The sequence below is a fragment of the Trachurus japonicus genome, chromosome 10 (genome assembly GCF_045865225.1).
Source record: "Trachurus japonicus isolate A0001 chromosome 10, Traja_1.0".
In the NCBI taxonomy this organism is placed as follows: domain Eukaryota; kingdom Metazoa; phylum Chordata; class Actinopteri; order Carangiformes; family Carangidae; genus Trachurus; species Trachurus japonicus.
Window position 1 is genome coordinate 7,162,274 of NC_140916.1, and position 16,110 is coordinate 7,178,383.

Here is a 16,110-nt window from a genome sequence, read left to right on the forward strand (position 1 = left end):
TGTACGAGAAGACCTCTTCTTTGACAACGTAAAAACAGTAGAGACAGAAGCAGTAACTCCTCAAACCAACTGATGTACCCACACTGATGAAGACCCAGGCTGAAGAACCACCAGCAGAATAAATACATGGACAGACTGAGTGATGGATAGAGATGGATGGGAGGCAAAGAGGAGTGATTGGAAGATCACCATGGTACATCAAGCGGCCGCGGGATGATATGTGCAGCATAAATAAAATCTGACTTGACTTGAAGTACAGACAGATGGCTGAATGGATGGATGATCGGATAGGTGGATTAGATGAAACTTTAATGATCCCTGTGGGGAAATTAAGCTTCTGCTGCAGCGGAGAACTGGAAAACGGTCAAGAAGGAGGCAAGTAGAGAGTTCAGAGAGCGATACGAGTGAACACATGAATAAAATAGATGGTAAATAATAGAAGAACGGTTGGGTGTATTGACAACCTGTAGAATTACCGACGTGTAAATATGCTGAAAGTTGTCTCTTCCTCAGCCTTTCACCTCCCGTAACATCTGCCCTAATTAAAGGAACTCTGACAGCTGCATTTCTACAAGAGCAGCACCATCACATCTTGTTTATAGTAATTATGCTAATGCTCAAAAATTAATGTGGTAATTTATTAATGTTAAAATGTAATGCTTTATTAATGTTTCATTGCTTAATGTAACATCTTTAATTAATCATTTGATTAGTCCTCTGTAGCATATTGTCCAACCAAATGGTCTATCCTCCTGTGTCCACTCACTCTCTCTCCTTTAGTTTAATTTAGCACCTCAGCCTTTTATTGGTCCTGCCAGTGGTTTAAAGGACAATGCCCAATCTGCTTGTATCTCTGGTTAACAAGACAAAAGTTGTCCACATACATGTAGCTTGCACTTTTTTAGGATTGTGTCCTGATATTACACTGGTCCACACACAGACCACAGCCAAGACCATCAATAGAATGCTTGGTAACCTTGGTAACCTCCCTGCAGAATAGACATCTGGAAATAAAAGCAGATATTTCCAGTTATTGTGTAATAGTCTGTGATTTATTGATTTTATTTTTTTTTGTGCTTTAGTCTTTCGTTGCCTCGAACTAGTACGAATACACACTGTTAGAAAAAAACGTTTTAAGTATGGCTGAAAAGCATTTCATATCGGTCCCCATCAGTCACTACTGTATATACTAATTAATGGTAATTTCCTGTAGTTTGAAGGGATAGTTCAACATTTCGGCAAATTGGCCCATTGCCATAATCGCTATAGTCATAGAAGTAGGTTTGTTACCTTTATTTGTCGGTGCAAGCTATTTTTAGAACGGCGGAGCAGAGCCGCGAGCTGCTCAGAGCTATGCTACAGAGGCTCATGGGATTTCTTGGTTTCCCTCATCAAACTCATCAAATACACAATCCAACAACTCCAAAACGCTCTGGTGGACAAGTTGTGACCTGCACAATCACCACGCTATGAGATAATAACAGGATGTTACAAGACAGAGTTGTGTTCAAATGTGTTATTAAGTAGAAAAGAGTAAACTCTGGGCCATGTGAAAGGCATTTTCCTTTCTCTTTTGACCCTAAAACCTTTTCTTCTTTGTCATACCGTATGTTGTATTTTTACTCTCACATAGTTTCCTGTTCCCATTGGCGTTTCTATTGTGAGTCTAATTGTAGCAGGTTGGCTCATTACTCTTGAGGGAGGTGCAGTTTTCCAACATGTCAAGGATGTTGTAGTCACCGCTGGACAGATGTATTTGGACTCTACTGTTTTATAGCCTCATGAATTTGTGTTCTCTAATTTATTTCTTACTAGTAACTTAAATCCAGGCCCACTCTTTGATACCGTATCAGTTTGATGCAGCATTTATGATCCAAAGTCGTTTCCTTTTGAGTTTTGCTCTTTGATACATTTTTGTGCTGCACATGATTAAAAAAAAGAAAAGAAATGAATGCTGAACTCTGTCCCAATCTATTAGATGTTTTAATATTTGTTTAAGTGGTAGCTATTGTTTCCATGTGGCACATAAAAAAAGCAAACTCATTTGCTCTTAATTATCTTTGGTCTCATGGGATTAGGAGATTAACAACAGAGGCCAGCAGCTTGTTAGTGGCAAATACATTGCAACTGAATTGGAAATATGTTCATAAATAAATGCAGTTCATCAGTGGAAGCTGAATGAATACATCTAAATATCATGATCTGAAATGCACCTGCCTGTGTGTGCATGCCAACATACAGACAGACACAGTGCCCCACCCTTGGCCTGGATAACATGGCCACACACTAGCCGGCCGTGGCTTTGTTAATAGGGGTGGGAGATTTGCTGTGGGAGAATGGGGGAGGGCTTTTTTCAAGGGGAATCCTGAGCTTACAAAGCCTCACAATGCCCCCCCTGGCTAGTCGTGTTCCTGTCTATGCTCCCAACAAGGCACTGACCCCTCCTCCCCCTGCTGCATCCACTCGCCCTCACCACTAGAGCTTCCTTGACACTGTGGGCACCGTGATGCCGAGAGGAAAAATCAGCAGATGGTGAAACACTTTCTTAGGGCATTTTCAGGCATCCTTGACTTCTAACATCAGTTCTGTAGCGTCTCCTGTCTTCATCACAAGTGTAATCTGTGTTTCCTACATGAATGTGCTTATCAGCTTAAGTAAATGCAATGGCTTTTTTTTTTTCTTTTTTTGCATATGCATACATCCTACGTGCGATCCTGCAGCCACCGCTGCCTGTGCTCATCATGACCAACAGAAGGAGCAAAAGAAGCTCACAGTAAGCTTATCAATGTCTCCTGGTTGCTCTCCAGTGTGGGCTTGCTAGTTGCCATAGCAACCAAGCCCTAGATATTGTTCAGTGGGAGAGATGTGTAGATAGAGAATAAATATAAACATCACCTCGTAACCCTGGCCCCGGTTGCTTTTTATGTAAAGCAGCCCGTTCCCATGATTATTAACATTGGTGTTTACAGTGTAATTTATTTTTGCATTGTGGAGAAGGAATCCAGCAGGACTCTTGCGCTTCCTTTATTATTATACAGCACATTTACATGATATCTCCTGCCTCAGACTCCAGTTGTACCTCGCTGTCCTGATTTTTTTTTTTTTTTTTGTGTAAACCAATATGACTACATGTGAGGATCCAATCCAAATTCCGATGCTCGTCGTCGAACGCCTGCAGAAATCAACAGGCAACAGCTCCCTCCATCTTAAGTGCTGATGTGTGTTCACGCCCAGTCAAGCTGAGGGAAATCAAAAGACACTGAAAGATTAAGGAGGTCAGGTTTTTACAGCTCCACTGAGGGAGGCAGGGAAAGAGGCTTTACCAGCCAGGGACTACCATGGAAACAGGATGGGCTGCAAGCACACACAGAGAGACCATCAGATATATAATAAGCTGCTGGGTTTGTTCTTATGTCACATAGCCGCTCTTCCTCTCTAACAATCGTTGATAGATTGAGTTTGAGACAAAGTGGTGCTGCAACATTTTCTTCAGTTCTAACATGTTTGATGAAACAGTTGACCCACACGCTGCTTTCTTCCAAGAGGTAAACTCTGGCCTATTGATGCAGCAGCAATAGATTTTCATGGTCATCTGTAGCTAATAGTCTGTTGAGGCTGTGAAGCTGATCTCATTACAACACTGTCCTATCTCTATTGAAACCTCAGGCTCTCAGACCACATGAGAAGCCAGGCAGTCAGCCAGAAACACTTATCATCCTGTCATCCGTTTTTTCACTGGCTTCACAGCTCAATTGTGTTGTACACTGAGCATCCATGAGTGCCTGGAGTGCTGGAGCCAACAGAGTGACCTCAAGTGTGTCTGAGTTTTGAGTGAATTGACAGAACTCAAATAATGTATACAAACATTAACACAGTAGAAGCCAATACTTGTTTTGCAAAGCTTGCTTCACAATTCTTTATGCTGACCATTTACCCGTCCTTGCACAGATGTATTATGATGTTGTATAAGGCTCGCAGCCTATGGAGTATTCATATTATACAAAACGAACCATGTCTCTTGACAGTCAGGTGAAAAGTTTAGATTTTACCTTATCTGTATAACAGTTGTGCACAGTGCTGCAAACCTTAATCTAATGCCAGCAGCAACCATGACGCAAGTAATAGTAATGTATACCTATTGAAAGGACCCAGCAGAGAGACATATTATTTGTCCCCGAAAATTCATCTTGCACTCACAAAGTTGTAAGAAGCTGATTTAGCACGCCTGAATAAAACCACCACCCACCGAACCACAAGCAGATTTATTCTCCTGTATCTGGGTCACAATTACTAAATATTTAAAAATTCAAAAAAAAAGTGTCTGTCAGGATAGAAATGCGTGCAGCCTTTGGTGTAAAGTACATGTAGATGACAGGACACAGCCCTAAGGTGACCTAATGTCTGAGGTCACAACATATAGTTTCATTAAGGCTGATGTAAAACCAAATCAAACATTAGTTTCTAGTTGCAATATAAGTACAGGGCTAGGCTGTGTTAAAACTAGAGGAGAAAACTCATGAAATAGACGGGCTCCATGTCTGCTCCCTCAGGATGCATAGAAATTAAGTGGGATAAACAGCTGTTAGGGACACAGCTATACAGTCATTACCATAAGTATGAGATTTATGATGGTACAGTAAGATATGTCAGCACATTTAATTAATGTTGCCATGGGCAAAGTTTTATTGACATCTTCAGAGAGAACCTCTGAGAATTAAAGCGAGTGTTTAATGATTCACTCATCCTGATATATAGAGAAACTCTAAACCATATACATTGGAAGTGCTGACATTTACTCTGATTGTGAAACCAGACAGCAGACATATTCTCGTCTACCTCGTGTCACGGCGACTGGTACATTTTAACAAGCTATAGTTTATCAATCACTTCTTCGGGGTTTCTTACTGAGATGTGGCTTCCACCACAGAGACTGTGATGAGCTCCTGCATAAATTTACCAGCCTCTGGCCGGTGGCTGATTCTAGTTTCTTAGTATGCAGATTGAGAATAAGGTCTGCCTTTTTTTTTTTTTTTGCCTCAGTGGTGCTAAAGGAGGGAAGATGAAGATCCAGTAATGGTTTAACTAACTCTGACTTGCATTTGAATACTTGGCACAGAGAACACGGTGCACAGATGAACAGTAAGGTAAATATTTGATGATACATGCACTGGTTTGTTCTTTCTTTTTGTCAATGGTACACAGGCAGCAGTGAATTTCAGTCTCCAAAGCCATTGAGAAGTCCGCCCATGACTCCAAGCTGCCACCTACTGGTGCAAACAGGCATAGCCCAATCATGAGGGTAGAGACAGTATCATTACATAAACCGCAACAAACAGTGACGTAATCTGTCTTTGAGAACAAATTATACTTGTGCGGCTTATTTGTTAAAAATGAGGGGTGAATTACTGAGAAAATCAGCAATACAGCAAGTCAAACACACACACATATTACAATATTAAAACACAGATCTCCATCTAGTTTCTTTAATAATTAACCCGAGAGGCTCTGACAGGCTGATGCACCTTTCTCTCCTTAAAGGAAACGGCAGCTCCACTCCATGTCGATGAGGAGCATAACTCTAGAAAAGCAGAAACAGAGTGGCTTCAGTTCAGCTGCAATTACACTCCTGGCAATAAATCAAATATATTAGTTTATGTGGCAGCAGTGGAGAAAATGACAAAACACAGTAATCTTGAGTCATTTACAAAATGAATTCACATTGTCACTGCACCTTAAATACAGCCTTCAAATGACATACTCCTCCAGGGGTGTAATACATGAGTGTTTGTGTTTCCCCATCTCAGTGAGAGTGTAAAAATGAGCGTGAAGCCATTATACATTGTTTTTTTTTTCCTGAAAGCATCATGTGTGTCCAGCAGCAGCATAAGAAACTTAAATATTTTTTGAAAAGCAGATGCTACACTGATGATAGATCCACTGTTTTTTTTTCCCAACATTGTTTCAAAGCTGAGTGACTGAGCCTTTCTCTGCTGCAACAGGCAGAATAGTTGATCCTTCAGGCAGAATAAAATAACAGTTAACTAAATGAGTTTTCTGCCTTTTCATCATTTTAACTGTCACCGTTTGCCAAAAGCCATTACAAACCGCTGCACCCAAATGATGCATTTCAGCATCGCCGTCATCAGATTCAATATACTCTGCTGATTACTGTTGAGAGAGAATGAAAGACTTGACACATACTTGATGTGGTGGCTCTAGATGAAGGACTGTCAGAGCACTCATCATCAGCCGGGCTGGATGGGGAAAGTCTTTCAGTTGCCAGTTGACCCAGATTTGGCTTCACTTTAAAGCGTCCTGCTGTCACCCGAGCAAAGAAATTGTCAGAATTTGCCAAAGTCTGTCACAGTCTGGGAAATACGGCCTAAGAACTATAAAATGTCTTTGCCATGCTGTAAATCAAGCTGTTTTTTTTGTTTTTTTTTGTTTTACATCTAACTCAATATTCTCAGTTTAGTATGTCAGTAATATGTCGGGCTCCGCCAGCCCATGCGAGTTATTGCATCATTGACATGACGAAGCACAGGGAATTAGCGTAATTTAATCTGACATACAGTGATTCAAATGTAGGGGAAAAAAATATACAGAAACTGTGATAGCACACTGTATTTGGCCTCCTGCCACCCCAAGTCTCCTAATTTCATTTATTCATGCAACTCAAGCCCGCGATCACATGGTATGGAGAACAAACAAGACATACATAAATAAGAAAACACCTCACCAGGATAGAGAGCTCTCTCTGCAGCTCTGTGCTCCAGGTGCCTGTGGAGGATGACATCTGCCTTCCTCTGGTTGGTGCTGATGTCGGGCTTAGCCAGGATCTCCGTTTTCCTCATGTTGCTCTTGATGGCTGTGGAGGCCGTGGAGCGGGCCAGCGGGGGCAGCAGCTCCTGGTACTCCTGGTCGGTGAAGTCTGACTCTGGGCCCCCAACAGCAAGACTGAGAAGGGGAGACTCGTGAATTATGTATGGAGCTATTGTTATATTTGTTAGGTTGAGAAGTTGTGTCAGTATCATCTTTACGCTGTGTAAACGTGCTGTACATACTCGGTCATGTTTTCACAATTTATATAGTTTCAAGCAGTAAAAAACGTTTTCTTTTCAGTTGCCCTGTGGTGTTGTTTCAGTTACAATGCTAAGAAAGTCATGTGTGTATGTAATAATAGTAGTAAGTTAAATCTGAGAGCAAGTTACAGTTATAAGTGTTCCTAGGACGTGTATTAGCAAATGTCAAATCACAGTGATGTCTCAAAACAAAACAAAACAACACAGTGGGAAAATTGTTCGCTAATGACAGACATTGAGTGCCTTCCAGACACTTCTCTATGTACCGGGATCAAACTAAACAGTAAAAAGAAAAAGAAAAAAGCATTTTTCTAACCTCTTAGTGTCTGTAATATTGATTGTTTATTGATCCCTACCTTCTATTAGTTAAAATGGTATAAACGTCCTGGACCAACAGCTCAGCTGCTCCTGGTTTACAGTGAATGGTTCCATCAATAACATATTTCCTCAAGTGCAAATTCTGCTTCTGTAAAAACTGGAACAATGATCAGTTTCAGTAAGTGTTTCAGATCCACCAAGTAAGTGTAGGTAATAGATTATTTTAGATAACATTTAAATATAAAAATAAATCAGTGCCAGTATATATTTTTTTAAAGTGAAATTCTCAGTACATTTAGATTCCCTGCCACTTGAACTGAGTGAAGACATTTCTCCCCCCTCATTATAGTTCTTGACGTTTTCCTCCCGTCTCACCCGCTCTATCCGGCTCCAGTTCTTCTGCTTGGCAGACAGTGATGCTCCTTTGTCATAGAAGTGCTCTGGAAAGTCTTGGGGGTAATAATGAGAAAATATCTCTGCCACAAGGTAACCACTGGAAAAGTCCCTGGAAGTAAAAAAAAAAAAAAAAAAAAAGTTGGGAAACAGGCTGGGTATATTTACCCTATGTGTATGTGCAATGTGCATTGAAAGCACTTCTTCTACACTCCTAGTGATTAGTATAGTGATTAGAAGTGTATTTATGTCACCGTCCTGTGTGACTTTTGACCATCTATTATTCTCTTCATATTTTATTTATTTCATTCCAAGTGACTTGTGTTTAAGCTATGTGAAGCCTGTCCAATGAGAAACATGGCAGGGTCACATGAGCCATAGATGACTGATGGAAGTGTAGTTGTTTATATGTAGGTTAAAACTGGGTTGGATTTGTTTTAAAATGTAACTTTTACATTTAAATGTATATTTGAGTTCACCCTTGTTTTAACTCTAATAGCTCTGTTGTTTTCAAACGTCTGCAATCAAGCTTTTCATCTAGACTATTATAAGTTTATCCCGGTTTAAACATGTCGACATTGAGGTGAATATGACACAGTCTGTTGTTCTCTTGTTGTGAGTTTCACATCTTTAACTTACCTGCGCACGTTCCTGGGATAAACCGACAGCTCGAGGCTCTGCAGCCACTTCACCACTTCTCTCGGCAGTCCTGCCTTCCTGCTGGGACACTGTGCGTATGACATGTTTCTCCGAGCCCAAACCTTAAAAAAACAATCTCCTTTATGTATAACAAGCACATTTATGGACTCTTTTCAAGCTTTGACCAACTCCTGAAGTTTCCTGAAGCCGACTTGTTTGTATCTCCATGACAACGACGCTCTTCTTTGCACCCGGTGCTGTGGTGGTAAACATGCTGCGATAGCGATTTGCCGCCCTCTAGAGGACGGAGCGTGAACACAGCAAAAATCCAATACATTCACTTCAGTGGTAGATTGACAACTCTTTATTTTCAGGAATCACCAAAATAAAATTTATAAACAGTGTGAAAACATTAAATAAATGATTTATAATGTAGTTGTCAGCAGGAATAAGTTTGTTTATTAACTATAACTCCTCATGTGGATATATAAATGCAGGCTGGTGTCTGATCAGATAATACATGATGATGGTGCTTTGTGAAATAAGATAGGCCTTTAATAGGTGAGGTTATAATTACTGACATATACTGTGCACTGTTAAAAACTTAAGATGTTCTTGTAGCATAGGCCTATTTTGTAGGCTCAGTTGCTCAGTTTGTATACTCACTAGTAGTAAAAGGGGGGACATTCTTGCAAATAAATTAATATAATTATTTTTTCTTTTGACTTTTCTATCCACAGATATGTAGTGTATAATCAGAAACATCAAAACAGAGATCATTATTATGCATGTAAAGATATTTAATTATGCTCCTATATTCATGTGATCACTTAGTTTATAATGTCTTTTGAGAATAATAACATTATTAGCTAATAGAAACAAACACTTGCGGCTCCACCCACTCTAATTCTCCCTCTGAAACTTTCTGAGACGGTTGGCCTCTGTTAGATGTCATCACCCAGTAATCCAAACTTAAACTTGTCAAAAAATGTTGTTTTGGGATTTTTTTAAAAATAACCAATAATATTCTACTGCACTTCTTATTTAGTAACACAGCCCACATGTGTATTTTGCAAAATGAACAAATTTTGGAATGCACTAAGTTTCAAACATTTATTTCAATCATCTATTTGTGTGCAATGCATAAATGCAAAACTATGAATTCTCATAAATTTATATATATTTTGTGTATTTATGTGACATTATAATCTTATGTCAAGTTTCAAAGTGCAACTATGAAGATATCTTCTACACACCGCAAATCTGAATAGTAAATAAAGTGGATTTATTGTATTTTTTATAATATATCCAGGCCTGAAGGCTTCTTTTTTCAGTATCCTGCTTCACATTCATCCAGGTCTACACATCCAACATGGGACACAGGCCAGCACAACACAGCTTGGAGCTGTCAGCTAATCAGCGGCTGCTCTGTGTCTAATTTCAATGAATCATTCGCACTATATTGCCTGGCAACTAAAAATTAAAGGTGAGAAGAGTTCATAGAGTTGATGTGCTGTTTGTGTCAAAGGCATCTAAAGTTCTGTAAGTCCCATTTACTGTAGGCAGACAGGTTGGGTTGTTCTGATGTCATTGGTACTGCAGGTAGCTCCTTAGCCTGGTGGGCAGGGGCAGGTGGGAGAGAAGGTGCAGCCTGTCACGGCCGACACAGCTCCTGATGCACTGACGACAAAGCTGGCTCAGCAGGCGTGGTGTAGCTACGGGAAAAAAAAGAGACAGTGAAAAACTACTGAGGATGGTTGGAAGATTAATGCCTAGCAGCTCAGGTGGGGAGAAACATTTCTAGAACAGGGGTGAAAACAAAGGTCCAACACTGCATAAAAAAACCAAGTAAAAAGTCAAGCTGTACCTTCATAGAGCAGTAGGAAACCCTCTGTTAGACTGCTGGGAGGTGCCACATCTACTGGCCTCTGACACTCTGTGTTCCTGGCGTTAATGTCCGCACCAAAGTCCAGCAGCAGCTTCACTACGGCCGTGCAGTCCTTCTCTGCAGCTGCGTGTAGAGGCGAATCCAGAGATTTGCCTTTCTGTACGTTGGCACCTGGACAGAGGACAGTCAGACCACAAAGTGAGACACTTCTGCTGTCACGTACCTTGTTCGTTTCAAAGGTAGCGACTAGCGAGCAACATGGGCCTTTACTGAATGGCTTCAGCTGTGGGCTACATGTGATTGCTGTGCCACAGTTGTTATGACTGGATTCTCCTTACATAATCTCTGCAGAGAGTTAGTTGTGGAGAAACCCGACAAAGTAGCAACTACTTCTGAGTGTTCAATTACACTGATGATTTATTTTACCATAAAAAAGGAAAACTGTTTTATGTTAGAAATGTTAGAAATGTCTTTATTTGGATAAACCCCTTGAGATGTATCATCTCGTTTTCGAGGGGGTTCAAGCATATAGACCAACATGAACTCATCGAACAAACATGTTCTCAACAATACAGAAAAAACAGACACAACAAAAACAAACAAACAAAAAACAGTCCACAACAATAAAGCAAACAAAGGACAAACCACAGATAACGACATTGGAACAATACAACCGTACAATACAACCGTAAGAAAGCCACAATGGCCAACACTGAAAGTGAGATAACAGTATATAATGATTACTATCAATTCACCAAATCAAAAAGGACATGCATCTTCAATCAAATTATTATCACAGGTTAAATACAGAGTCATGGTCTAAAGGCCTTTAAAGTCTACTGTGCATACAGTATGTTTTTGTGTATCTATTTCCTTATCTGTGCACGTTGTGTTTGTGTGTTTTTACTCGTACGTGCCTGTCTGCGTGCAGGATTATGCAAAGAGTACTGAACTGCACCAAACTTGGCACAGGCCACGGAAGAACCCATTAAATTCTGGGTCTGATCCGGATCGTTTACTGTGAATTTCATTTTTTTTTTTTACTTTCTCTGAAGTCTGGTGTGTTTTGTTTGACATTGGCCTTGGCAGAACTCTGTGCCCTTCCAGTTCAGGATGTGTGTCTGTCTATATGGAGATGTTAAAGATCCACACTGCGCCGTGAGCTGACCTTCCCTCAGGAGTTTTCTGGCACACTCCAGCTCTTGGCAGACGCAGGCCGTATAGAGCGCTGTGCCCAGGTGAGGAATGTCCATGTCCACATCTGCCCCCCAAGTCACCAGAGCCTCCACACAACCGTAATGACCTGGAAGTAATGGAGCATGAAGACAGTAATCAGTGAGTGACAATGTGAGATTATTCTCCAAGCTGTCCACCGCGGTCATGTTGGGATTTACTCTTTGAGGCTGTTCGAAAGAGCTTTACAGCACAATAAAGGACACAAATACAGGTTGAAAGATGGGACCAAGCGCAGTGCTTTTGTTTTTTATTAAAAACAGATATTGCGAGGTAGGTAGTGTAATGTCAGGATATTGAACTGCCCAATCAAATATGGATAAAAACTCAAAAGTGGTTATGGAGAGAACTTTAATGAACTGTTTTCAACCTGATCTAACTTGTTGAAAACTGCCTGCTATAGGAGTTATTGGAATAGACTCCTACCTTTGCTGGTAGCTTCATGGATGGGTGAGGGATGATACACCAGACTCTGAGGTTTTGCTCCATTTTCTAGCAGGATTTCAGTGCACGCCACACTGCCCACTGTACAGGCGTTGAACAGAGGGGAGACTCCATCAATTGTAGAGGCATTGACCTGTAAACACATTTTCTTTTTTATTGTTATTTTTAGACCTTGTTTAACCATGCAGGTTGACTAATAGCAACAGCCTGAGGGGGACAGTTGAAGGGGAGCATAAACTTAATAGCTCTACAGTGACTGTAGATGGAGAAGAGGGGGCAGTGCACATTTGTTACCCTCTACCCGGATTTTCCCAGCCATGGAAATTACATTTGACCCGTGTGGTTTAGCAACATTAAAGAGCCATAAGGCCGATATGTGACTTACATTCGCTCCTGCATCAATGAGAGCTCGGGCACAACTGACATGGTCTCCAAGACAGGCCTCGTGAAGGGGTGTCACATGGTCTATAGTCAGGACATTCACATTGTGACCCTGCAAACCAAATCAAGCAGCCGCAGACCTTCAGCATGTTAAGGGCCATTGAGTAATACATGACCTATGTCAACCTCTGTTGGCAAATCCTTGGAATTGCAAAAAAAAAAAAAGAGAGATCAATAAGGCTTATCTCCTTTTTTATGTAACAGACACATCCTCCTTGGTTACGGTTCTCAGTAACTGACAAACTATAAATTCTCAACAGTCACTTTTTAACAATAGAGATTAATGCGCTCGCTAATTAAAGCTCAGATCCAATAAAAGTCTGGTAAAGAGCTAATGAATCACCATGTAAAATACTGTAATGATATTGCCTCTTTGTCATGTGCTTGTCTGAGTTGAGAACAAGGCATTGTGGGGCTTTGTAGCTGAAATGGCTTGATCTCTTGTGGCACAGTCTTCCATGTGAGAGCAGCTGAAAATGCACATTACGGCGGAGATTACAATTTGAATGCATTCCCAGTTTCTCTCTGAAGTGCCTAACCATCCTCAGGCGCTAATGTATTTTGTGATATATACAACATCAAAAATATTTAAATTTCTGCCTTCATATATTATTGTTTAAAAGAAAAATGTACAGGGATATTTAAATCTAGCTAAAAAAAATATGCAACCAAATGAATTCAGTAAATCTGTGAGCCCTGAAAACTCTGTGGAAAGCCCTGACCTTCCTCCAAACTTGTGTGTGTGTATCTGGCAGGTAATCTACTACAGGGACAGTTACAGCAGACCCCATGTGAACAGATGAGGTGTGTGCACATGGCTCCCAAAGGACTCTGTTCTACTCACCTGTAAAATGAGGGTCCTGAGAGCCAGGAGGCGGCCCTGACTCGCAGCATCGTGGAGGGGTGAGCGGTCCGCCCAGGAACCTGTGATGAGAATAATAATTCAGTGATTGCCTCTAATTACATTTATTATAACGTAGTCTGTGCTTTTTTATTTTAAAACCATTGTAACACGATAATGGTAAGAAACTCTACAGTGCATAAAAACACACAAATATTCCATCTGCCCTGCACTATTAGTGTCAGCTTAGTACTTTATGTAGATATTTGCAGAAAATACTCCATGCTTTTTTCTCCTGGATTGTGACATCACTGAATATAATGGAAGATGAACAAAAAAGGCTTTATGTGCCAATGAAAAACAACTCAGAGTTCCCATGGGTTCTTGAAATCCTTTTAAGTTGTGACTTTGAGGTGGAAAATAAGGCCTTGGAAGCTCTTTTACACTCATAAATAGGTGTCTCTGCTGCTCTGCCTGCACAATATATTGGTTTAGGAAAGCAAGAGAGCACGGTCTGCCATGACTGAAACATAGAAGATTTTAATTGTCATCTGTCATTTCTGAATTCTGCTACTTCTAATTATAAATTTCATTTTAACTTATTTTATTCATACTCATACTGATATTTATGTATCATCAAATATTTATCCAGTCTTATCTCACTATATACATTTATTTATTAATGGTTACAGCAGCTAATGATATCTGACCACCACCACAAATATATTTATCAAATTCACACTTTACCCTTTTACCCCTGGACATGCTTCATCTCGCACCAGTTAATGCATGGGGCCAAGTATTATTCTGTGACTAATGGTGCTTGAAATCCCTGATGCATCAAAATCAGCACATTCACAATCCATTTATATGACATATTAATGTAAACTTGACAAACTGACTGTAGTTGTAATGGAGAGAGAGAGAAAAAAAAAACACATCTCCTTAAGCACACCTGAGTCAATGTCCAAAATAACAGCCGATGCGTTCCAAACATTTTTATCATCGTTATCCTCTTCCTCCATTTTAATCATAATACATAGATTATAATCAATCTGATGTTTTCTTTTCACTCGCAATTGCATTCATGCAGCCTTTTTCCCCCCCCTTGACAGACACTAATTTGAAAAACAGATATAAAGCACCCGTCATCTTAACAGATTTCTTAGAACAAGGCGGAAGACCATGCCTACAGAGCTGTGACTAATAACCTAAGCTTGGCTAATTAGTATTCCATGGAGTAGATCCACTTTGAATGAAACATTCCCTTGAATGATAGCTACAGATTATGTTGTCGCCGTCTCTCTCTCTCTCTTCCCCCAGAATGAGCCTTTTCCAAGCGTCTTGTCCCTGAGAATGTGGAGTGTTGTTTTGGTTGCTGTCTGAGTGTGAAAGGGTGCACCGCATAGCTGGGAATGGAAACTAGGGCAGGATGGGGGTGGTGAGGGAGGAGGGGAGGGGAGCGAAGTGGGGTGGGGGTGGTGGGGGGGTATCATGACTGTGTTCTATTAATACATTAGAGAAAAAGAGCTGCCAGCCTACAGTGTCTTCGTTTAATATTGAATGTACAGTTCAGGGTTCCTAAGTAGCTATTAAGCTAATAAAAGGAAAGTAGGCTATCCTTCATATCTGCAGTATGTATTAATGTGACCACAATTAATGGCTCTTACACTGACTGGATTAGCAATGTGGTATTTATAGCTCATTTGTAAACACAGAAATTGTGTGTGCGTGTGTGTGTGTGTGTGAGCTTGAGTGAGTGGGCTGTACCTTTATTTGATTTTATATCAATATCAATACTTTATACCTATGCTATGACCTTACATTCTTAAGGTCAAACATGTATTTTGTTGTATAGTGTAAACACAGTGGCGTTGTGGCTACACTTACACACCATATTTTCCCTTAAACGCACACACATACACACTTGAAACAGTGCAGTTAGTTGGAACAATCAGGCCAGCTTAAGAAGAAAAACAACAAGTCTGTTATAGGCTTTTATGGTTTTGTCCGAGTACTCACTGTGCTGTTGACCGTAATCATAGAACTCTGCTGATATCCTGGCTGCCTCTTTGCGGTTCCCACGGACAATGTAGAAGTATGTCAGCAAGTTAAGAGAAATCTTAACAAAGAGCTTAAAGCAGAAGAGTGCCAAGATGCTGAGGTAAACATTGGACAACTGGGCCGTGAACGGCTTGTTGGTTAGCTCCTGTGTTGGGACTGACATTTCCTCTGGCACGTTACGGATGAGCTTTGGTTCTGATGAAGGCAGGATCAGATGCCACTCCAAAAAGCACAAGAGTAGCCTGCTTTTTCTCCCAGTGTACTCTACTGACTGGTTGGCTTGATCCTGACAACGTACCGGCTGGGGGAAAAAATGCTTTGCAGCTGCTCCTGTGCCTGAGAGCAACCACTGCAATGCTATTGTACAGTGTGACTGGGAATGTGTGTGTGTGTGTGTGTGTGTGGTCATAATTTCACTGTTACACCATGCCTGTTCCTGACAAAAAATGAGACATTTAATGTATTTTGTAAATTCTATCCCCTGAGTGTACTTAATTCTAGCTAATTGAGATTTTTTTTTTTAATTCTTAATGGATTATAATCATTTTAATATTTGATATAAATATCGTGAAAATTTATATCTGGCTAAACAGGATTTTAAAAATGCATATAGCCTATTTGATTTCACAACAGTTTATTTCCAATTAAGAGAGAAATGACATAAAATAACATTTCAACAGATTTAAAAGCAATTCATCATGTATAAACTATAATTGAAGATCAGAAGATAAAAAAAAATAAGATTAAAAACAAGGCATTATTTGGTA

General features: G+C 40.3%; 2 protein-coding genes across 7 annotated transcripts; both read right to left on the minus strand.

The window, feature by feature from the left end:
• Positions 1–5,469: 5,469 nt before the first annotated feature.
• On the minus strand, positions 5,470–8,674 carry spata4 (spermatogenesis associated 4). Of its 3 annotated transcripts, none has more exons than XM_085788685.1 (6): positions 8,433–8,674; positions 7,776–7,905; positions 7,439–7,557; positions 6,740–6,957; positions 6,202–6,315; positions 5,470–5,578 (listed from the first exon to the last, which is right to left on the minus strand). In XM_085788685.1, exons 1-6 carry the CDS (start codon positions 8,534–8,536, stop codon positions 5,484–5,486), a joined length of 780 nt encoding a protein of 259 aa, XP_085644811.1. In that variant the 5' UTR covers positions 8,537–8,674; the 3' UTR covers positions 5,470–5,483. The 3 variants fall into 3 exon arrangements, with proteins under 3 accessions (XP_085644811.1, XP_085644810.1, XP_085644812.1); XM_085788684.1 differs by having other exon boundaries at positions 6,202–6,318; XM_085788686.1 differs by lacking the exon at positions 6,202–6,315.
• Positions 8,675–8,777: 103 nt separating this feature from the next.
• On the minus strand, positions 8,778–15,750 carry asb5a (ankyrin repeat and SOCS box containing 5a). Of its 4 annotated transcripts, none has more exons than XM_085789062.1 (7): positions 15,302–15,743; positions 13,283–13,362; positions 12,383–12,490; positions 11,980–12,130; positions 11,489–11,623; positions 10,300–10,491; positions 8,778–10,147 (listed from the first exon to the last, which is right to left on the minus strand). In XM_085789062.1, the coding sequence occupies exons 1-7, from the start codon at positions 15,504–15,506 to the stop codon at positions 10,020–10,022; spliced, it is 999 nt and encodes a 332-aa protein (XP_085645188.1). In that variant the 5' UTR covers positions 15,507–15,743; the 3' UTR covers positions 8,778–10,019. The 4 variants fall into 4 exon arrangements, with proteins under 4 accessions (XP_085645188.1, XP_085645190.1, XP_085645189.1 ...); XM_085789064.1 differs by lacking the exon at positions 15,302–15,743 and adding an exon at positions 14,235–14,708 and having other exon boundaries at positions 8,790–10,147; XM_085789063.1 differs by lacking the exon at positions 12,383–12,490 and having other exon boundaries at positions 8,790–10,147; positions 15,302–15,750.
• Between the last annotated feature and the right edge of the window lie 360 nt (positions 15,751–16,110).

Excerpts from the sequence above, each read along its gene's own strand:
- spata4 (XM_085788684.1), bottom strand. The coding sequence starts at position 8,536 with ATGTCATACGCACAGTGTCCCAGCAGGAAGGCAGGACTGCCGAGAGAA. Across the intron at positions 7,906-8,432 it reads TATCCCAGGAACGTGCGCAG|GGACTTTTCCAGTGGTTACC; the intron begins GTAAGTTAAAGA and ends TTTTACTTCCAG. Across the intron at positions 6,319-6,739 it reads AGAGAGAGCTCTCTATCCTG|CAGGACGCTTTAAAGTGAAG; the intron begins GTGAGGTGTTTT and ends CTCGGGTGACAG.
- asb5a (XM_085789062.1), bottom strand. The coding sequence starts at position 15,506 with ATGTCAGTCCCAACACAGGAGCTAACCAACAAGCCGTTCACGGCCCAG. Across the intron at positions 10,492-11,488 it reads CAGAAAACTCCTGAGGGAAG|GTGCCAACGTACAGAAAGGC; the intron begins GTCAGCTCACGG and ends TCCTCTGTCCAG. Across the intron at positions 10,148-10,299 it reads TTTCCTACTGCTCTATGAAG|CTACACCACGCCTGCTGAGC; the intron begins GTACAGCTTGAC and ends TTTTTCCCGTAG.